Here is a 23359-nt window from a genome sequence, read left to right as displayed (position 1 = left end):
TTAGTGAATTTCAAGGAACAATCCAGATTATCTAGCATCATTCAAACACGACCGCTTATTAGGCTTAAAATGGTCATATTTCACCTATATGTAACCAGATTGCAACAAATTATTTAATTTCAAACAATCATTTAATGCATATCAATAAGCTTTTCTAGATATTCAAAAACGTTTTCTTGACGTTAATATTTTTTAAGCACGTTGTGTAACAATAACCTATTCTGGTTATTGCAGATTTCATCTTATCAATGATTTGTTGTTACACAGAAAAAAATGATGGTAATATTCATCGGGAAATGGTGAAAGATTTTGTGGCAAAAAAAAAATCAATTTTACCCCAGAAAATGATGAATCGTTATCAGTTTTTGATGAATATTCATCAGGTTCACATTTTTTAACATTTTTTTCATTTAATATTACTCAAAAAAGAGGTTATATTCAACCTACCAATTTTTCAACATTCCAAAACTCAACTTTTTTTTTCTGTGTAGATGTACCATTGCTGATTTAATTTTAGAGCGTCCAATTTGCCAGGGTAACAAATCTACGGGGAAATCCCGGGAAATTTTAAATTCATTGAAAAGTTTTCTGATCTTGGATCTGATCAATATTTTTTCAATATTTTTTTTACAAAATTACAGTGGTTTTATTCGTTAAAATAAGTGTGAAGATCAATTAAAAGTATGAATGCATGTAAAACAGTGGTCGCAAAACTGCGGCTCGCGAGAAGGTTTAGAAATTAATGTGGCATCCGGTCTTCATGTCAAGTTTGCTAGTAAAATAATGAACAAGTTTTCTTTATAAAACGTTTAAACTTCTGGAAATGAAATTAATGAAAAATGACTAAGACTTTTATTTAATTTTTATAACTAAGATTCTGAATATGGTTGTGTTTCAAACAAATATTTTGTATTTGATACCATTTTGCCGAAAATGTCGCTAATCAAAACAAAATCTCTCAAAGTTCTAAACATCAAGTTGAGCTCTGTGTGAATCTTCCTGCAAAACATCGAAATCAAAATCAAATACATCAAATGATGCCCTGATTTGAGCTTCATTGATCAAGGGGCAAAGTGGCAAAACGATGTGCAATGATATTTATATGGATTGGTTTTTTAAAACCTCTATTCATCTAATTTAAAACCATTATTTCATTTAAAAAATACAAACCAATAAGCGGTTCGAGCTACATAAAACTAAAACTAAACAGACGTATATCAGCCATTTATTTTATTAATGTTTACTTTAGTTTAACCTTAACAGCATAAATAATTTGTCTCGGATATGGACGAAATCAAGATTTTTTTTATTAGAATTCGATGCCAAATTTCCATTTATAAATATTATTGCAAATCAGAGATGCATTTTACTGTGTTATTTTCAGTTTTTTGAATACAGATGCTGAAAAGGCTGAAAAAAGTTTAATTGAATTTTTCAATAAAATTCAACCGCAAATAAATTAAAAAAATCTAACAAACAGTTATTACAAATTAAAGCATGGATGATATGGAAATATTGTTTGATTCTCTTATATTCTCTTATTCTAATAAATATAAATTTAACGAAAACTCAACTCTATGAAATTTTTATTTGCTGATGAAATGTATTTAAATTTCATTATTGTTCTTTAGACCTTTTATCCTTAAATAAAAAATATTTAAAGAATAAAAAACTGTTCACAAAACGTTGAACTTAATGATCTAATATTCGTTTAGTTATCGGTTCAAAAACTTCTGAAAACTTATCCAATTTATCTTAGGCTGGTACAAATTTTTTGTAAAGTTATTGTCTTCCTCCCTTCAAAGTTGGCCTGAAAATCAGGGGGCAAAAAAACATATTTTTTCAAAAAACTTCAAAGTGTGGAATTTACTGAAATTAATTTTTAAAGCATTCCCCTGCATTTAGAATCATTTTTAGCATGTTTGAGATGATTTAAAAATCTTTTGAATTTTTGAAAATTGTTAAATTTTGTTGTAAATCTTTATGGAATACAAAATAATATCGATAGTTCCCGTAGTTTTGAAGAAACTAAAATTTCTGTAACAAAAATCTGGGTGCAATAGCTCTGGTTGGTATGCACCTTTGACCTTCTAACATCCATTTTTGCACCAGTGTTTCTTGATTTTTTTTATTATGCGAATTGAAGTAATTCTTCTTGCACAAACCTATTGGAAATATTTTATGATACCAATCTTATTTTCTTCTCATTCGATTACCATAAACGTAAAAATCTAAATTTTGTTTTTTTTTATATTATCAGAGATATTTTTTTTTCTGATCATTTGATTAATTCTATATGAACTGAACAGTACATTGAATTGAACAAATTACGTTGAGTTTCTACAATTATCTTTTTTTTTTTTCATAAGATTTTAAATAAATTGGTTTCAAAAAGTTAAGAATATGTATACTTCTGCCTGAATTTCTAAAATTTCCGGGTAATTTGTAAATTTCTCAAGAAACGGGAAATATTTTTTCTACGTTAATTCTCTGGATTTTTTTTTTCACGAAACGGGAAATTGGACGCTCTGTTTCATTTCAAGTTTTTGTCTCCCCTTTTAAGTTCCCAATAATAAGGCCGTTGCAAATCTTTTTCAAAGTACATAAATGTCAAATTAAAAAAAAATGAGCGGTCTGAATCGATAAAGTTACGAGATACTTTTTGAATTTATTGATATTTGCCTTTTTTTACAATTATATAAATGTAATGATTATAAAAAAATCTACAACTTGGTAAAACTTCAAATCATTCTTAAACCTCTACTGCCCAAGTTTTTTTTGTCAATTTTTATTTTTCCCTTGTTCAGGAGTTCATTTTGAGCAACTTTTGTTCTACAAAAAACTTTACTTCTCTTGTTTTATGTTGTTCTGGTTTCTTTTTTAGTATTCTTTAATTTATGTTCGTTTTTGGTAGTAGTTGGCCTATTCTATCACCTCATATCATTACATTTTACCTATTTATTTTTTTCATGTTTTTATAGCCACTTTTTCATTTTTTTGCTTGTTTATCACATCTTTGGTTGTGAAATGGCACCATCATTATTTAAATTGTAAATAAATGCGTAGAGGCATAGTCTGGGACACTAGAAAAATTACTGCATACTTCTTTTCACTTAAAATATAGGAAATGTTAGCCAAAGTTGACCCCCAAAAAAATGACATTTTAAAAATCATTGGAAAAAGTCACATTAAACAAGTAAAACCCCATAAATTTTCTAAAATTTTAAGAGTTCTTCTTTCCAATGCCTTTTAAAGATCAAAAATTGGTTGAAAAAATTTTGGTGATTTTTAAAATCGAAGCCCATCTAAATGCGGGGCTGGGTTGTACAGGGTTAACAACAACTCTCAAAGTTTCAAAAAACACGAAATAGTAAAATAAAAAATATATTCTGCATGAAAATATACCCGTTCTTGGCTACGCTGATTTAATAAGAATATCTTCTAATGGCATGTAAAACTAGGTTTTACAGTTGAGAAACGATACATTACAGTGGTTTTAAAATAATTTTTGTATTTAAAAAAAAATGCAAATTAGTAAAATTGGAAGAATTGTCAAAAAGTCAAATTCACGAATCGCGGTGGAATAAAAGAGAGTTGTTATAAAAATATTTCAAACATTTCTTGAATCTATGGTAAAAAGGTTTTGTAGGAGGATTAAGAATTGTTAGGCAGTTTTGCTTTTTCTTTTTTCTGTACAGTAAATTAAAGTTAATTGCCACGTGGTTAGGAGTTGCAGTTTGATTAGACTTCAATAAAATGCTCAATACAAAAGAATCTCTTTAGCAAATAAGAATGAATAATTCAACAGTTGACATTTTTTGTATTATCTGAAAAACCAATCATTTGAGAACTTGTGACAGCTTTGACTTATTTAGAAACAGGTACCATTTCAATTGCACAACTCCTAACAAATTTAAGAAAATAACATCTTCTTTCCTTAATGTCCCTAAATTTAGAGTCATATGTTCAAGAAACACAGCACTTCCAAGAAATTTGATCCCTTATCACCCTAACCCCTGCCACCCCCCACCATAATCATCCTTTTCCCTGATGTACACACAAAAATGAGGCATAATCGTTGCGGGGGAGGCTCCCCTCTGGTCCCCACGCTTCCTTCCGGCGAGGAAATTGGACCTTTGTACACAAACACACACACACACACAGACAAAACCACACACAAAGTGAACTCACCGTTGCAGAGACAAATAAAAAGTACCAAAGTTTGCCAATTTTCCGCAGAAACTCACTTTTTTGTGCAAACACACACACACTTTCAACCCGTAGCAATTTGCATCGTTTGGCAAATTTCAAGGTTTCTTGGTGCGAAAGTTTTCCACTTTGGTGAACGCAGCAAGCCTGGAAGAGTCAGTCAGTCAAACCAGGTAAGCAACATCCACATCCCACAGGGGAAATCCAGGCAGGAGAGAGAACATCACACACAAGTTGAGCAAAACTGAAGCCGGGGCAGCAGCAATGAGAGGAAAAGCACACTTCAAAACACAACTTCAACGACTACAACTTGAACGACGACGACGACGACGACGATTATAGATTGATGGATCCGGGATTGCACACTCACACTAACTTTGCGCTCTTGTTCTCTTCCTGTTTTTAATTTCTTCCTCTTTTTTGTTCACTCTTGTTTCTTTTTTTCCGCTCGAAACTTCCAAGAGGGCTCACATTTCCGGAAATTGAGGTTAATCCCGATGCAGCATCCCCTTCGGAAAAATGAAAAAAAGCACTTCAAATTACACAACACTTTTTTGTTTTGTTCAAAAGCTCGCACACTTTCAAGTGGGGTGTCCAACACTAGCCAAAAAAGCTGTTGCACACTAAAGCTGCCCCCCAAAAAAAGGTTCGACAAATTTTAGAATCCTGATTTTCGTGTCTGTGCGTCTCGGCGGTGAACGAAGGATAGAAGAACCTGGCAGTGGCCAGCCAGTCAGCAGCTCCAGTCTGGTCCTGGTCCCGAGACTTTGTCGTCGTCGTCGTCGGGAGATTGGGATCTTCGGGTCGTTGTCGGCCCTGGCATCCCACCAGGATAACGTGGAAAGGAGGGGTCCGACGATGGAGAGGTGAGAGAATGATGGGAATTTCGGGTTTTCTAACAATTATTAATAAATGATTAAACTAAATTTATAGTATATTTTAAATACCAAAAACAAAAAGCTTTTAAAAGGAGAGCAATTCACCACCAAAACCGGAAATGGATATTATTTGTATTAATAAGGATCAGCCATTGCTATAGCCAAAGAAGCTTATAAAATTCATGTCGTTGGTTCACCCAAAAAATTTTGGCAGTTTTCTGTATCTTTTAGAAGAGTTTCCTGATCGATTTGGTGACTTCGGCAAAGTTGTAAAATTATGAAAAATTGGTTTGCTGATTTTATAATTTCCTTATTTTTACTAAAAATCTATCTCTCAAAATTCGATTTTCTAATTTTTTGATATTTTAATATGTTTTAGGGGACAAAAACCCGCAACTTTTGAGCCATAGAGAAATACGGGCACAAATTTGCTGGCAAGCTATAATTTCTTGAAAGTATTAAAAAAAATTAAATTTTACTAATTTTTTACTTTAATTATTTATGTAAAGTAAAATTTGTGATTGGGAAATATTTTAACGGGAATGATCAGAAGGTAAGCAATTTACAAGATAAAGCCATTTCTGAAAATATCATTTTTTAATTGTTGATATTTTAGAAAAAAATCTAACTTTGACAACGACGCAATTTATCATCAAACGTTAAAATAAAAATTGTTGTTAAGAGTATATTTATTTTTTTTCTGAAAAAAAAAACTATTAAAAAAATTCGGTGGCAAAATTGAGGTTCAAAAGTAACGGATTTTTGTTCCTTAAAATATATCAAAAAATTTCAAGGATTAAAACATTACAAATTTTGGGAAATTGGATTTTTGTGACGAAAAGTTAACTAAAATAACGTATTTTTTCCTGTGAGCAGTTCTCTCAGATTTCGGTCATTCGATTTTTTATGTATTTTTTAATCCGACTGAAACTTTTTTGGTGCCTTCGGTATGCCCAAAGAAGCCATTTTGCATCATTAGTTTGTCCATATAATTTTTCATACAAATTTGGCAGCTGGCCATACAAAAATGATGTATGAAAATTCAAAAATCTGTATCTTTTGAAGGAATTTTTTGATCCATTTGGTGTCTTCGGCAAAGTTGTAGGTATGGATACGGTCTACACTGAAAAAAATGATACATGGTAAAAATTATTTGATGATTTTTTATTTAACTTTTTTTCACTAAAACTTGATTTGAAAAAAAAAAACACTTTTTTATTTATTTATTTTTTGATATGATTTAGATAAAAATGCCAACTTTTCAGAAATATCCAGTATTGGTCGCAAAAATTTTTCAATTTCATTTTTCGATGTAAAACCAAAATTACAATTAAAAAGTACTGTAGTGAAATTTTAATAAAAGGCACCGTTTTCAAGTTAAGGCCATTTTTAGGTGACTTTTTTGAAAATAGTCGCATTTTTTTATTTTTTATAAATTAGTGCGCATTTTTGCCCACTATTGAAAAAAATATTTTTGATTAGCTGGGAAAATACTCTATATTTTGCTATTATGAACTTTGTTGATACGACCCTTAGTTGCTGAGACATTGCCAGGTTGGTTTAAAAACAGGAAAGTTGATGTCATTTTCTAATGTCGATATCTCAGCAACTAATAGTCCGATTTACAATGTTAAAATATGAAACATTCGTAAAATTTTCCGATCTTTTCGAAAACAATATTTTCAAAAATTTTAAATCAAGACTAACATTACAAAAGGGCCAAATATTCAATACAACGTACTTTTAAAATATTAGACTTGGTTTCAAAATTGTGAAAATATTTTTTTTGCAATTCCGTCGTGAAACTATTTACTTTTCCTGTCATTCTTGAACGACGAAATAGCCTACTTTTCTGTACCAAAAATAACAGAATCGAATAGCAACACTTTTCAAAACAAATGCTGAAAAGTTATACTTTTCAGCACTCAAATGGGTGCTGAAAAGTTGAACTTTTTAGCACTTGTTTCGAAAAGTAACACTTTTCAACATTTTTTTGATTTAAACGATTTATTGACAAAATATATGAAAATTTGACATAAAATTTCACTTAGTGTGTGTTTTTTGGAATTGCAAAAAATGTTGTATGGAACTCGTTGTAAAACTTGCTTTTTTCAGCACTCTTCGTATTTTTCCAACTCGGTAAACCTCGTTGGATAAATGTAGGGTAGGGTAGTCATCAATGAGACATTTTTAGTTTTCAACTTTCAATGATTTTTCTAATTTTTTCATCAGCATGTTTTAATGAGCTTTTTGTTACATTTTCTTTCTTTTAATGTGTTCTAACATTGACCAACATATGAGATCGATCCGACATCTACAGCCTGAAATATTCAACTGTCTCATTGTAGACGCACTTGGCAGGAACAATGAGACAGCTGGGGAACAATGAGACACAATACGAAAATCAAAATTATTCTAGTAAAACATCATGTTTTTTTAATTGTTCCATTGCAGGTAACTTGCCTTGAACATTTTAGAACAATTTTGCCAACATGAAACTTTAATTAACAAAAGTTATACTAAAAAGTATTTAAATTTTGTAAAATTCGTATATTTATACCAAATAACTTTGTATTTTTGGTTAAATGAAGTTAAAACTCTATAAATATGCCAAAAATCACTTTTAATTCATGTTTTGAAAGATTTCCATAGATATTGAAAAGTTTAATGAAGAAAAATCAAAGTGTCTCATTGTTACCCATGAGCTGAAATGAGTGGGGAACAATGAGACAGTCCTGGATACTGGGTATATTCTAAATTTTGGCCAAACCTAATGAAAGGACATTGTAGCCCAACTTAATCCCTATGGAACGTCGAAAGAAATTTGAAGAAATATTAGTTTTAGTGTTAATGGCAGCCTACGAGCGAAAAAGTAATTTTTGTCCATAATTTACTTTTACACCCCAGAATCAAACATTTATGAATAACTTTTCAAGGAAGCGTCCATAACCAAAGCCACTATAATGGCAGACGTATATCTAGTAGACACACCTTTCCCCCAAATATGAGCCTGATTGGTTGAAACTACGACTTGTGAGAGCCATTTTATCATTGTTCCCCGTGTCTCATTGATGACTACTCTACCCTACGACTCGTGCTGAAAAAATCCTCTTTTTGCAACTTGTTGCATAAACTACTATTTCGGAAAGGAAAAAAACTGTGACTATTTTCAAAAAAGTTACCTATGAATGGCTTTAACTTAAAAACGGTGCACGTTATCAAAATTTCACTTAAGTTCTTTTTGATTGCAAATTTGATTTTTCATCGAAAAATGAAGTTGAAAAATTTTTGCGACGAATATTTCGATTTTTTGAAAAAGTCAGAATTGATTCAAAAATTCAATTCGTTCAAAAAATTTTTGCACAACCTGGAAATTTCTGAAAAGTTGGCATTTGATATCTTCTAAAATATATCAAAAAATGGAAAATATTAAAAATAGTTTGTTTTTGCAAATAAAGTATTAGTGACAAAAAGTTAAATAAAAAATCAACAATTTTTTTTTCAGTGTAGTCCGTATCCATACAACTTTGCCCACGACACCAAATCGATCAAAATATTCCTTCAAAAGATACAGATTTTCGAATTTTCATACATCATTGGACATATGGACAGCTGCCAAATTTGTATGGAAAGTTATATGGACAAACTAATGATGCAAAATGGCTTCTTAGGGCATAGCGAAAGCACCAAAAAAGTTTCAGTCGGATAAAAAAACACAAAAAAAAAATCGAATGACCGAAATCTGAGAGAACTGCTCAACATATTTATTATATGGTGATCAAATTTTGAAATCAATTATTCGTGTGTTATTATTATGATGATTTTTTTAATGCACCGATTGAGCAATTCTCTATGTTTTAGCAAATCGACTTTTACTATATTTTTATTTGGATAAAACTTTGTCCATCAATTCCTTATGTCAAATAATCCAATTTCATCATAGATTTTTTTCATTCCAATCTTAATATAAAGTTGAGAGCTTCCATACAAAAATGAAATTGTTCGAAAATCCATACCTTGAGAAGAGATTTTTCTTGTCGATTTTGATATCTTCGTCAAAGTTGTAGGTTAAGATTGAAACTTTCCAGATTTTTGATCACTTTTAACCACAAACACTCGATTTTGACAAATTTTACTCTTTTAGATTTATTTAATGTTGATAAACACCTGACAAAAAATTCATTTGATTTTCAATCGAAAAAAAAATTGAGTGAATTGTTGAAGTGCACTTTTTTCTAGTTATATCTATTTTTTTTGTACAATTTATCGATTTTTTCTTTTAAATTTAAAAATTGTACCTGCTCTTAAAAATTATAAAAATGCATATTACCATATTACCCAATATCAGCCCTTATTTTTCACTCGGCGATATCTTGGTAAAAATAGTTCCAGTTTTCTATTTCAAAAATTTGAATATTATAAATAACAACCGGTACCGTGGTGTAGGGGTAAGCGTGGTTGCCTCTTACCCAGTCGGCCTGGGTTTGATTCCAGAAGGTCCCGGTGGCAAATTTTGAGACGAGATTTGTCTGATCACGCCTTCCGTCTGACAGGGAAGTAAATGTTGGCCCCAGTCTAACCTAGAGGTTAGGTCGTTAGCTCAGTCCAGGTGTAGGAGTCGTCTCCCTGGGTCCTGCCTCGATGGAATCGCTGGTAGGCAGTTGGACTAACAATCCAAAGGTCGTCAGTTCGAATTCTAAGGTAGATGGAAGCTTAGATGTAAAAAGAGGTTTGCAATTGCCTCAACAACCAAGCCTTCGGACACCTAGTTTCGAGTAGGAATCTCATAATCGAGAACGCCAAGGCAATGCTTTAGAGCGAATAATTTGATTTGATTTTTTTTTAAATAACAACTAACAATTCAAAAGAGTGAAATAACAGTTATTTTTGAAACAAGTATTTTTTATTAGTTTTGAGTTAGGAGAAATTTATGGAAAGATTATTCAATCAATGCACTTTTAAATTGAATACTAATTATTCTGTGCAAACGTTCTCGTTTTTAAGTATAAAGTGAATATAAAATCAAAATTAAGCACCATCGTCCGACCCTCCGTTCGGAATCCTGGAGCAGTGCCAAAAACAACCGACGAACGACGAACGAGGACCTCACCGAAACAGTGTCCGGAGAGGATAACGCCGCCGTGTCTGGCCTGATAAGGGGGATAAAGACCCGCACACACACACACACACACACTCGCACACTTGTTGGCCCCACTTTTGCTGTGTGCATCCTCTCTCTCTCTGGACCAGGATCGGCCGCTGTGTTATGCTCAGAAAGTGTGCGCATTTGCTAAAAGTTTCGCCGTTTCCAGCTGATCGGAATCTAACAGGCTGTTGTTGGCCGTTCCGGGTTGAATGGAAGGGCGATGTTTTGGGAGGTTATTTGAAAGTGGAAGTTGAGGAGGTGCCACGTGTTTGGGATCAAACTCGATACAAAAAATCAAGTTCAAATTCGAACGATACCTTTTTATTTGCTATTTTTAGTTTTGTATTTTTTTATGTAGAATAAACTTCGTCCATCAAAGCCATTTTGTATCATTGGTTACCGAATCGTGCTCTTTATCGTATGCCGATGCCCAGTTCTGGGTGTACAAACTTGAGATCTGTCCATACAAAGGTGCCATGAGAACAATCGATACCGTCATCAGGGGTGGCATTGGGTCTGGGGGGTGAGTTTGGGTCATACAAAAATACTGACCCAATGTCACCACTGATGACGGTACCCGTATCTTGAGAAAAGATTTTCGGATCGATTTGGTATCTTCGGCAAAGTTGTTGGAGGACTTTTAAGAAAATATGAGTGAAAAATCAAGTTCCGATTTTTTATTTTTTTGACGCAAATTCGATTTTGACAAACATTTACCCCTTAAGTTTATTTTTTATTATTATTTTTAAATAGGTCTAAGTACTTTTGGGAAATTGAAATAAAGTACAGCTTTTTTACTAGTGAGGGGAAATTCTCATATATGATTCGCAGGTTAAGGATACAGTCCTAATTGCATCCAATTCGTCGATTTTCGCTATTTAAGCAACTTATTTTGCAAAACTATTTTTAGAAAATTATTATGTTTTACTAAAAAAATGCGGTTCAAAACAATACTTGAACAGCAAAAAAAAATCGAAGAGGGTGAAGTTTGTTAAAAATCTAACAACTTTGCGGAAGGTGAAAAAATATAAATATTGAATGGTTTCAACATTTTAAATGATTTTTATCATAGTATATTTCAATTATTCCTTTATAGAATCTATAGTGTTTACAAATAATGCTTTAAAAAAATAAAGGTTCAAAAATATTTGAAATGGCCTTATTGTTAACAATAACATTTGTTAGCGATTGGCAAGTTGAACTTCAGTATTTTCAAATAAGTTTGAACAAACAGAAAAAAAGAAAAACAAGGCAAAAAATGTAATTTAGATTTAGTTGATGATTCTTTAATTTTGATGGCAAGTTAAAGCTTTTTAAATTATTTTGTTATGTCATGATTGTTGGAGCATTTTTAAAAGACGAAGCCCCCCCCCCCCCCTCCTCATCCCTCCTTAAAACTTTCAAAATATTTGTAACGGCCATAGTAAGATGAAAACCACCAACTTGTTGCGAAAGCCATAAGTTGTAAGAATCTTGCAAAAGCTTGATCATATAGTTTACACAGTTCGGTAAATTGAAATTACCGAATTTGGTAAAACTTACCGAAATTAGGTAATAAAGTTCATTGTTGTTCATCGTACTACCGAAATTCGGTAAAATTTGGTTCATTTTGACAAAAGGGTTTATCGATCTTTACTTAACCGATTTTTCAACTACCGAATTCAGTAAAAAAATCTAAGTGTGTAGAAAGTTTTAAAGTCGATAAATTTTAAATTCTGGTCCTGTGGAACTATTTTTTGAACATTTCAATAGTCCTTTGTTATAGAGACCACTTTATGAGATAATTGTAATGATTTTTTTTATTATTTAACCAAAAATCTGCAATTATTTTTTATTCAAAACGGAAAAAATACACTCCTAGATTTTTTTACCGAATTCGGTAGTTTTCAGTTTACCAAATTGTTGGCAATTGAAAATTCGATTTACCGAATTCGGTAAACAAATCTTAGTGTGTAAACACAATATATAGTTTTTGAGTTATATCTGAATCAGTTTTTTATTTTATGATTTTTTTGCAATAGAAAAACTGTCATCTGGGGAAGATTATTTTGCATAAAATTCAATGAAAAATAACCGTTACAGAGAAAAATATTACACGCCAACTACAAATTGAATTGGTTTCCAGAAATTGCTGGTACTACCAGCTTTTCAAAATTAATTTATTTAATAATACAGTCGACAATCTGGCTGTCGATCTTCTCGATATCAATATTGCTCCTGCTGTCTTTAAAATTTTCAGTCCCTTGGTTTTTCGTTCTATAATTTGATAACTCCCGTTCTCGACAGTCCCTTCAATATCGACAACGTGAGAGTCCACTGTATTTCAGGGAGTATTCTATTGGCCGAAGTTATTTACAGTTTAATTTTTTTTCAAGATTTCAAAAATAAAAAAAAAAAAAAGCTTCGCAAGCTTAATCAATCTGTTAAAGAAGAAAAACATGCATCATAATTCTTCAGCAAATTGAAAAACTGTCTATTCAAAAGCCACTTCTAAAGTGCCCAGTGGATTTTCCACATCGCGCATGCCCATGGGCTTCCATCATAAACAAACGCCACGAGCTGACGAAGTTGTCAAACGATGAACTGTCAAACCGAGCTGCATGAAAACAAAACAAAATTTTCTCGTCCGATTGATTTACGTGTCGCTTTGCGTAGAGCCGAAATATCTTTTTGTGATTTTTTAGCAGCAATCGAGCTTTCGGGATGGAACCCTCGGTGGACGATCTGCTGTCCTTCAAGGAGTTCCCGCTGATACAGGAGGGCAACTCGACCAGCGCCCAGCTGAACATTGATTCACCGAAGAAGGTTTCCCCGGTGCGGGAGACCGAGACGCCTCCGGAAGGTTTGAAACATTTTAAATAATTCATAAATACAGATTTTTAACAAATAATTCATGATTTTAGAGGGGGCAACCACGAAGAGTTCGACCTTTTTTAGCTTTGAGTATTATCAAACATTTTTCGATGTAGACACGATGACCGTGGTGGAACGGGTTGTCAACTCAATTATTCCCAAGAGGGCACCGACGGACTATTTGCAGCTGAACATCGGGACTAGTCCCGATTTGTACGGTCCAATTTGGATCGTGATAACTTTGGTAAAGATTAATCTTTAGCAATCGCAGCAACCTTTTGATTGACAGATGTTGTTGACAATATGTTACCTTTAGCGTTGCTTGCATTGCTACAATCAAAGAAAACAATGTAGAAGGTGACCGTGAATGATTTGTTTTGCTTTTAGATTTTTACGATTGCGATTTCGGGCAATATGGCTAGTTATCTGCAGAACGCTGGTGACCATCACTGGCGGTACAACTTTCATCTGGTGTCGGTGGCGGCCACGATCATCGTACTGTATACTAGTTTAATGCCGTTGGCGATTTGGGCGCTGCTCAAGTGGTTCGATCGGCCAACCGATCTGGACGAGTCTCCGTACACTCCGAGTTTGCTCTCGCTGGTCTGCCTGTACGGATACTCGCTGGCCATCTACATTCCGGTGTCCATTTTGTGGACCATTCAGGTGACTTCCTCAAGTTACACATTGTAGGCGTCAACCTAAATTGTTTTACCTTCCAGATTTCCGTTTTCCAGTACCTTCTAATGATCACCGGATTCCTACCCGCTTGGGCCCTGGTCTGCGTCCTGCTACCGGCCATCAAGCAGTCGAAATTCTCCTTCCTGATTCAGGTTGCCGTTGCCGGCATGCATCTGGTGCTGGCCCTGGCCCTGATGCTGATGTTTTTCCACCATTCGGGAACGGCGGCCACAGTGGAGGACTCCAAAGCGGCCGGAATCCACGAGCAGGTCAAAACGACGGTCGCCGCCGTTTTGGCGCATAAAAATGCCACCAATTAGAAGGTTTTTAGCTGAGCGCACTCTTAAACTTGTCATTTGACTGTGAAATATTGTAATGTAGTTTAATAAACGTGAATAACAACATGAAAATAATTAGTTTTAATTAGTTTCTTATTAAGAAATATTTTTAAGTGGAGGTAAATTGACCAATATTTATGTTTTAAAAAATTATTACATATAGAGAATTTGCAGCAAAGCTAAAAGACACATGTCGCCACCTATGAACAAATAGCGTAAACCTATGATTTTTCGAAAAAATGTGTTTTTACCTTCAAAATCAATATTTTTATAAAACTTATGCTTGATTCGGATGAGAAAAATTATTTCCAACAATTTGGTGTACAACTTTCCACTACTTGTTTGATTTTTCTATGAGAAAATTATAAATTTAGTAAAAGATAGTTATTTGAACTATTTGGCAACAAAGTCTTTCAAAATCAATAAAAATTGTTGAATATACGTTAACACATCTGTTATCAACTATGTAACTGTTTATTTCTTTGATATATATGGGGAAACTAATTTTTCGTGTTCTGAAACATGTTTTTGAAGAAAAAGTTGACAAATTTTGCGCGCCCAAAAATTGATGTTCATTATTTTAAAGCAAAAATTTTTTCTCGTCTTTTGCAACCAGTTTCATTAAGATTGATGCAGGGAATCATGAGAAATAAGCGATTTTGTTCTTCAATCCAGCAGAAAGGAATACGATTTTGGGCAAGTAACCTCATTTTGGCGCCACCTACATTTGAAACACAGTCGCGCTGCAAAACCTCAATATTTTTATAGAGGATTTGCAGCAAAGCTAAAAGACACATGTTGCCACCTATGAACAAATAGCTTAAACCTATGATTTTTTTTGAAAAATTTGTTTTTTCCTCCATAATCAACATTTTTACAAAACTTATGCTGGATTCGGATGAGAAAAATTATTTCCAACAATTTGGTGTACAACTTTCCAAAATTTGTGTGATGTTTCTATGAAAAAACTGTAAATTTATAAAAAGATAGTAATTTGGACTATTAGGCAAGAAAGTCTGTCAAAAATCAATAAAAATTGTTGAATATACGTAAACACATCTGTTATCAACTATATAACTGTATATTTCATCGATATATACGGGGAAACTAATTTTTTCTTGTTCCAAAACATGTTTTTTAAAGAAAAAGGTCACACATTATTGCGCGCCCAAAAATTGATGTTCATTATTTTAAAGCAAAAAATTTTTCTCGTCTTTTGCAACCAGTTTCATTATGATTGATGCAGGAAATCATGAGAAATAAGCGATTTTGTTCTTCAATCCAGCAGAAAGGAATGCGATTTTTGGCAAGTAACCTCATTTTGGCGCCACCTACATTTGAAACACAGTCGTGCTGCAAAACCTCAATTCTCAGAATTATTCAGATAGAGAATTTGCAGCAAAGCTAAAAGACACGTGTCGCCACCTATGAACAAATAGCGTAAACCTATGATTTTTTGAAAAAATGTGTTTTTTCCTTCATAATCAACATTTTTATAAAACTTAAGCCGGATTCGGATGAGAAAAATTATTTCCAACAATTTGGTGTATAACTTTCCAATATTTGTTTGATTTTTCTATGAGAAAACTGTAAATTTAGAAAAGATAGTAATTTGGACTATTTGGCAAGAAAGTCTGTCAAAAATCAATAAAAATTGTTGAATATACGTTAACACATCTGTTGTCTACTACACAACTGTTTATTTCCTTGATATATACAGGGAAACTAATTTTTTCGTGTTCCAAAACATGTTTTTTAAAGAAAAAGGTCACAAATTTTTGCGCGCCCAAAAGTTGATGTTCATTATTTTAAAGCAAATAATTTTTCTCGTCTTTTGCAACTAGTTTCATTAAGATTGATGCAGGGAATCATGAGAAATAAGCGATTTTGTTCTTCAATCTAGCAGAAAGGAATACGATTTTTGGCAAGTAACCTCATTTTGGCGCCACCTACATTTGAAACACAGTCGCGCTGCAAAACCTCAATTGGGAACCTCTGTTTTTATAGTTTGCACTATGAACTATAGGTGGCAGTGTTGCACATTTTCAGATCTAGATGACAGCGCCGTCCTTGTACACTCCTTCACATTTACACTTTAAATTACTGTTCTGAATAACAATTATTTTTGTTTTAATTGGTATGTTTATCAACTATTTTATCATTGGATTGGATAAAACCATGCATTTATAATAAAAACACATCAATATTGCTTTAAAAGTGAAAATTTCCAAAAGTTTTGCTAAATCATTGCCAACTACAAGAGTCAATTTGTGCAAGTGCACGCACGTGCATGTATTTGTGACATCTCTCAAACGTCAAAATAAATACAACCTGACGTTTGCACCAGCAAATAAAAACCATAAGAAAACCAATTAGAAAGGCTCGTCCCTAGAATTTGTTTTGTATATTTGACCCCGAAATATCCGAAAAAACTGCAGCTCGCCACGATGGACGCCCACCGGGAAGCAATCCAGAAGCAGATCCACCAGGACTGGGCCAACCGGGAGTACATCGAGGTCATAACGGCGAGCATCAAACGAATCACCGACTTCCTCAACTCGTTCGGTTAGTGTACCTGTGGCCTACTGCGATGTCGTTCTTTCTTTTCTATGCGGTTACTCCCTTTCAGACATGAGCTGTCGGTCGCGGCTTGCTGTGCTGAACGAAAAGCTCACCACTCTGGAACGGCGGATCGACTATCTGGAGGCTTGCGTGACCAAGGGCGAAACGCTGCAATAATGAATTGGGAAGGGAGGAGGGACCTTGGCGAGTAGCTCTAATTGACGACACGGTCACACCGCGGTGGATGGCCGGGTGTCTTCCAAATGTTTGGATTTCCAGGGGCGTGTAAGATTCCGCAAACACACCTTTCTACTACTCTGTTAGCTTGTAGGACTATGCGTAAGTTGTAATTTAAACAAATGTAATTACAATAATTTCAGGAATAAAAAGAAAGATACAATCACAGCTTTAGGCAAGGAAATGCACTTGGTATTTTTATTATCTTCTTAACCTGAAGACTTCCATCATTGACATGATTTTTCGTTCAAAGATATACATTTTGCATCGCTATCAATATTTTGACTAAATTCCTCCTACAAGTTGTTTAGAATAGGTAAGTGCCCTACATATGCTGATTCTTTTTGGTTACGATTATCTTATTCCTTGCAAAGTTATGGAAATCGTCATTAATCAATGATTGCGAACTAGGACGTCAATGATTGTACCACAAAATTATATAAATTTTGAAACACATTTGATTTAGACCGAAAATTCTTTCAGTGGCTTCAAGAAGGCACATGCTTATTCATTTTGGTGCAAAAATTCGTTGAATAGAATTCAATACAGAGAATTTTACAGTGATGATCAATTTTCTTCGAAAATGATCAACAACTTCACCTTAAAAAAGTGTGTTTTCAAAAGTGTTACGATTTACGTCTTGGGTCTCGGTGGGAATGGAAAAGAACCACCTTTACAGCAACGTTTGCCACACACGGCTCCACTGCCACAGTTTGGTTTGGCTCTCTTATCTTCTGTCATCATTTCAGGAAATTCATCCAGCTGAAAAGCAGCGAATTGAGATTCATTTTGTCTTCAATATATCATAAAATTTACCACAAGTGGAGAACACAGCGCTACTGTCAAAATTGCAAATAAAAAAATATAAATTTTTAACATTGTGAATTGAATTGGTTAGTGTTATTTAAAAATCGAAACTTAAAAAAAGTTGACACGAACAATATGTGCTTTTTATACAGCTTAACCAATAAAATTGTGATCGATTTTCTTGTTGAAGGCTGTTAATAATTTGTGTTCCGATTCTAATTGATTTCATACATAATTCCTACCACTTAACCGGTGTTTTCCGGTTGAATTATTAAGGATCATTTTTCATTTTCAATTTTTCAATTCAAGTGACTCACCGCTTATAATCGACCTTCTCTAAAATCATCGAATTTCATCCACATTCGATCATTTATTTTTTTTCGCACCGCCTCACAGTTTTTCATTTTTCCGAAATTTACCGGAAAACTTCTTAAATATTTAAACTGTCATATGCTGGAAACAGAATTATAATTTTGGTATTATTAATTAAACAACAATCCACCGTTTGAGAGTCTTTTTTTGTTAAAGGTCAAATAAATCAAAATTAAATTTTGATCATTTTGTTTTTTTTTTGACTTACAAAAAATTCCAGAGTTGTCGATTGCTACTCTATTGTTTTTTTTGTTTCCGAGATTTTACAGTTTGTTTTAAAAAAGATTCAAATAAACTAATACAACAGTTAGAATTTGTATATTTTGTGTACTCTTCATATGAAGTTATCCGTAAACTTTCTTTATCAGATGTTAGTTATTATAGTACCCATGAAATCTTGAGTTATATTTGAAAAGGTCCATAAATGAAGGAAATCCCTTTAAAGAATTCTGGAAATCTATGTGAGAGTCCTTCAATAAATGTATACCTGTTCATCATTGCCAATAAACGTTTTAACCCTCTACTGCCAATTTTTTTTTCGAAATTTGTTATTTTTCCCGTGTTCAGGAGGTCATTTTGAGCAACTTTTGTTTTATGAAAAACTTTACATCTTTTGTTTTATGTATTGCTTGTTTTATTTTTATAATATTCATTTGCATTTATCTTGTTTGGTTTATGTTTGTTTTTTTTTTGTAGTATTTGGCCTATTCTACCACCTAATTCATTTTGCCTATCTAATTTCTTCACGTTTTTACAGTGACTTTTACAATTTTTTGCTTGTTTTTCACATGTTCTGCTATAGAATGGCACCATCATTTTTTAAATTGTAAAAAAATGCGTAGAGTCATAGTCTGGGACACAACAAAAATTACTGAATACTTCTTTTTACTTAAAATATATGAAATGTTTGTAAAAAACACAGCCATAGTGGACCCCTAAAAATGACTATTTTAATGGCAATGTCACATACAACAAGTAAAACTTCTAACCCTAAAATTTTCTAAAATTTTAAGAGTTCTTCTATCCAATGCTTTTTAAGGGGTTACATACATGTAAATCGACATAAATTTCAGAAGATGGTTTGAACTTACGCTTAAACTTTTTTCAAATCTGTTTTCTGGGCATTACAATATACACTTTCATCTATTAATGAAATAAATTTGAACACATTTGGTTTTTTCTTCGCCGAAATATAGTTATTTGAAGTCTGCAGTTTAAGAATACGGTTGCCACGATATCTCAACACTGCTTTGACCAAATCGGCTCAAAATTTTGGATTTTGGTGAAGACTCGTTAAACCGGTCCCGTGTACATGACGAAGGCCGATTTTCAAAATGTTTATTTTCAAGAAAGTTAAAACTATTTTTTATTTTTTTCATATTATCATTAGTTTTGATTTTTGTATTTTTTTAAAGCAAAATTTCAAAATCGGGCTTCGTCATGCACACGGGACCGGTTTAACGAGTCTTCACCAAAATCCAAAATTTTAAGAGTCTTCACCCGAAATTTCAGCCAATTTTGTCCATCTCATCTCGAGATATCGTGACACCGTAAATCAAATCGGTGTTTAGAGAAAAACGCTCACAAAGTTTGACACTTCGCTTTACGCATGGCAAAACTTTGAGCTTAAATCGTCTCGTACTCAGTTTAGTCATGAAATACCATCATGAAACATTCAGGAGCGTTTGAAATCATCATCTTAGTGGATTTAATAAATTTTCTGTAATATGAAATTTTTTGATTTTCTACTTGTATGCAGGGTTGCGAATGAGCGAGCGCTCACGGAAAGCTTGCTCGCTCCAGCTGGAGCATGAGTTTTTATCAGGTAGCTCGTGCTCGCTCACGCTCACCGGAGCGTTTTGCGCTCACGTGAGCCGGTGAGCCAAAGTAGGTAGTTGTTTTTTCCTGTTGATTCATCTGCCTGTTTGAAACAAAGTTTCTAGAACTATCTGAGCACAGGCAGCAAAAACAAACAAGAAAGTGGTCGAACAAACAAAAGTAGGCAATGAAACGGATTTGATCAGTGAACCGAAATTTACGTTCTATTTAAAATCTAGACATTTTTCGAACAAGGAACAAAAAACTAAATTCATAATGTAAACCTCATTTACGTGAAGAGATGCACTGTTTGTTCACAAATCAAATCCATATTGGACCATATTGTATTGTTGTTATGTACAAAAATATTGACAATTTATGTATATTTTAATTATTTTTAAATAATCTTTTAAACAGTTACAATCATCCATGTTCAAAAAATCATAAATAACTTGTAATTGAATATATACTTGTTGGAAGAAGAGCCAACCTTTTCGTGGTGAAAAATATTGATAATTTATTTGATTTGAGTCAAAAGGGTTATATCAACCCTTAGGAATTTTGAGGCATATATTTAAAAATAGAACTGTTTCAAAAATGTTACCCTTTTTTCTAAAATGTTTGCCAAATAAAGACTAACCTTATAGAAATGATTAGCCGTTTCTAATCACTGAATCACTGAAAGATTTAATAAACGGAATTATTTTTTTTAATGGTAGCTCATTCTGACCCGCAATCTGGAAATGTAGTCAAAACACTGATTAGGTACATAAAAACAGTTTAATGTTATATTTTAATCAACTAAGCATTTAACCTTGAATCGAACTTACCAAAGCATAAATCCTCTTGAATCCATTCATTGTTTTGTAAGTTTTTCTAAGGTTTCAAAAAAAATCAAATCATTCGCTCTACAGCATTGCCTTGGCGTTCTCGATTACGAGATTCCTACTCCTACTCTAAGGTTAACAGGCCCTTTTATTTAGGCGTCTATACCCCTCCGCCCCTCTCTGCTACAGTAAGGCCTTTATTTAAAAACATGATTGATGAAAATAAGCTATTCCAATTCATATATCATAAAATTTGTTCACAAAGTCATATTTCCACAGCCCTACTGCACCTTACGCAAAAAATCCATCTAGAATTAAAAAAAAAAAACTTTCTCAAAAACGTTAAATGATTAGCGATACGTCCGAAATGAGCGCTCCGTGAGCGAAATATGAGCGCGAGCGCGAGCGTGGAGCAAACGCGAGCTGAAAAAATCGGAGCAAACGTGAGCGCGGGTAAACGTGAGCTAGCTCGCGCAGCGCTCCTCCTCACGAATGAGCGAAAAGTGAGCGCTCATGAGCGCGTGAGCGCGTGAGGAACGCAACACTGCTTGTATGTAACCCCTTAAAGATCAAAAATTAGTTGAAAAACAGATTTTATGTTAAACAAAAAATGTGTCATATTTACCAAATGATCTGTATTAAACTACAGCAAATAACCCTAAGCCTTGATACAAGACACAGAAGAAATTTGATGAAAATTTGTATACTTTCCCGAAGTCTCATATGAATTTGTATTTCTTTTGAGATAATAATGCTATCTGTATCTTATGCTAATTGTAATCAATTATTTTTCAAAAAAATGCTTTTTTGGAGGTAATTTGATACTGCAAAATTTTGTTTGACAAAAAACGAGAAGGAGTTTGTTTATGTGAAATCATCCAGTTTTTATTCGTATTTATTAAAATAAATAAATGATCAATATTTGCATACAAACTTCCGCTTTACACTGTGCCTAATTTATTAAAAATTTGACAAAAACTCCTTGAATTTACTTATTTTTAGTTGCATTCGATTAGCCAATTTAACAATAAGAATTCTTATTTGAATCTGTTCATTTTTAAAATATTTATTCAATTTCACCTTGATGGATTATATAAATTTCAACAGCACGGATTTGGCCTAGGACTGAAACGGGGAAAAATTAACACTTGAATTGTTATCCGTTTGCCTTGGGGTTAAACTTACCATGGTGCAACATCACAAACCATCTAAAATTTGATTGCAAAAAAATATCATTGAAAAGAGATCATTTCTAGAATGCTAGAATTGGGTGGTTTCAGTACATACCTCGGAATAAGCGTGAGCTGCACCAATCATTGCTAGTAAAACTGCTGCACAGTAAACTAGAAAAACAAGTTTGCTCATTTTGTTAAAGATTTTTTAAATCTGTAGGTTAAAACTACAAGTTTCCGAATGATTGTTTGGAATCTCACCATCGTCTATTTAAACAATCTTATAATAATTGATTAAAATTTTAAAATGCATGATTGCATGCACTGCCCTATTTACACATTTGAGTTTTGTTTACTACAAAAGCTTAACTAAACGTTTATTTCTCACATTTTCAAATTTCCCCTGCTGAATTTTGTTTCACTTCACGGAAATACACCCCCTTTGCAGCAAATCGAGCCACACGTGGGCACCCGGCCACAGTCCAGCCGCTGGTGGTGGGAAGTCGACTCCACTGCCGGCGTCATCGCTGTCGACGTTTGCTGCTGTTGCATTTCTGCAGCAATTTTCCGTATGATTGACACGAACAACAGGTCACGTTGCTCGTCCGATGACGAATCGTACTGCTCGTCGGGTGGGGGCTGGATTTGGAAAAAAATAATGTAAAATTTAGATGTTTTGTTTGATTTGCAACGGAAACTTGCACTTACTTCCTGTGGGTAACATTTGGCTAGAGTTACAAGAGAAATAATTAGAAAGGTAATTTTAAACATTGCAGGCTATTTTTTTCGACAAGAAAGAGAGACAGAAAAGTTTTATCATGCAATCAGTATGCTACTCAATGTAAACTGAAATGATATGAGATGCAGCGCTATTTATGAAGCAGTAATCTCTTTACTGTATATTATGAAATGGGGTTAGTCTAACTGTTTGCATTTCATTTTTGATGCCTTATTTTTAAATACAGTCGATACAAATTTCGGTTATCAAATCAAAAAAAGAGTTTTTATCCGGCTTTGATTTTTTTAAGGCAAATTTTAGTTTCGGAACCTTAAGCTTTTAAAATTAAAGTGGCTTTTTAATACTAAATAAATACTCTCAAATCGTGTATTTTTCCTATACTAAACGAGCAGTATCAACCAAATTGGCCAAAGTTGTAGGACAATGAAAAAAAAAAAATTCACTCTTTTAACATATTTTTAAAAATTTTCTCACACATTCGCAAACCACGTGGACACTTTTTCGGAAATCTCAACCCCCTCGTGGACAATTGTCCATACACAATAAAAACATTTTTGTATGGAGCGTGGACAATCGCCTTCACCCATCGTTAGCGAAAAGTTGTGGTGGTGGTTCAAATTTTAATTTAATCGCAAAAATTCGACTCAGATTACGATTCGTTTTGTAGATTTCGTTTCAAATTAAATGTAAAGCAAAGCAAATTAATTGATTAAAGCAAAT

The 23359-nt window shown here is 33.3% G+C and overlaps 3 protein-coding genes and 1 long non-coding RNA gene across 11 annotated transcripts in view; 2 read left to right on the top strand and 2 right to left on the bottom strand.

The window, feature by feature from the left end:
- The window catches only part of LOC6031064, a 64144-nt gene extending 59226 nt beyond the window's left edge, over positions 1 to 4918 (bottom strand). For 4 of the 8 annotated variants that reach the window (XR_005278598.1, XM_038263875.1, XM_038263876.1 and 1 more), the window contains exon 1: positions 4192 to 4918. The gene's annotated coding sequence lies outside the window, so the exon portion shown is untranslated. The remainder of the gene's footprint in view (positions 1 to 4191) is intronic. The other 4 variants (XM_038263872.1, XM_038263874.1, XM_038263871.1 and 1 more) reach the window with 4 other exon arrangements.
- Positions 4919 to 12819: 7901 nt separating this feature from the next.
- On the top strand, positions 12820 to 14177 carry LOC6030968 (protein YIPF1). Its single transcript, XM_038265702.1, has 4 exons — positions 12820 to 13075; positions 13137 to 13330; positions 13474 to 13752; positions 13809 to 14177. Exons 1-4 carry the CDS (start codon positions 12937 to 12939, stop codon positions 14085 to 14087), a joined length of 891 nt encoding a protein of 296 aa, XP_038121630.1. The 5' UTR covers positions 12820 to 12936; the 3' UTR covers positions 14088 to 14177.
- A 2252-nt stretch (positions 14178 to 16429) lies between these two features.
- Positions 16430 to 17088, top strand: LOC6030969 (probable protein BRICK1-B). The gene is made up of 2 exons (XM_001841768.2): positions 16430 to 16670; positions 16735 to 17088. The coding sequence occupies exons 1-2, from the start codon at positions 16553 to 16555 to the stop codon at positions 16842 to 16844; spliced, it is 228 nt and encodes a 75-aa protein (XP_001841820.1). The 5' UTR covers positions 16430 to 16552; the 3' UTR covers positions 16845 to 17088.
- Positions 17089 to 21587: 4499 nt separating this feature from the next.
- LOC119770842 lies at positions 21588 to 22734 on the bottom strand. The gene is made up of 4 exons (XR_005279021.1): positions 22609 to 22734; positions 22016 to 22539; positions 21914 to 21936; positions 21588 to 21853 (listed from the first exon to the last, which is right to left on the bottom strand). It is a non-coding gene; the product is annotated as an uncharacterized LOC119770842 (long non-coding RNA).
- Positions 22735 to 23359: the final 625 nt, after the last annotated feature.

Source organism: Culex quinquefasciatus, chromosome 3 (genome assembly GCF_015732765.1).
Source record: "Culex quinquefasciatus strain JHB chromosome 3, VPISU_Cqui_1.0_pri_paternal, whole genome shotgun sequence".
NCBI classification, from domain to species: domain Eukaryota; kingdom Metazoa; phylum Arthropoda; class Insecta; order Diptera; family Culicidae; genus Culex; species Culex quinquefasciatus.
Note: the sequence above shows the minus strand (reverse complement) of the source record. Positions and strands in the feature narration are given on the sequence as shown.

Bases quoted from the DNA above. Each gene is read 5' to 3' on its own strand.
- LOC6030968 (XM_038265702.1), top strand. From the start codon at position 12,937: ATGGAACCCTCGGTGGACGATCTGCTGTCCTTCAAGGAGTTCCCGCTG. The intron at 13,076-13,136 runs GTTTGAAACATT...TCATGATTTTAG, and splicing joins GACCGAGACGCCTCCGGAAG to AGGGGGCAACCACGAAGAGT. The intron at 13,753-13,808 runs GTGACTTCCTCA...TTTACCTTCCAG, and splicing joins CCATTTTGTGGACCATTCAG to ATTTCCGTTTTCCAGTACCT.
- LOC6030969 (XM_001841768.2), top strand. From the start codon at position 16,553: ATGGACGCCCACCGGGAAGCAATCCAGAAGCAGATCCACCAGGACTGG. The intron at 16,671-16,734 runs GTTAGTGTACCT...ACTCCCTTTCAG, and splicing joins CGACTTCCTCAACTCGTTCG to ACATGAGCTGTCGGTCGCGG.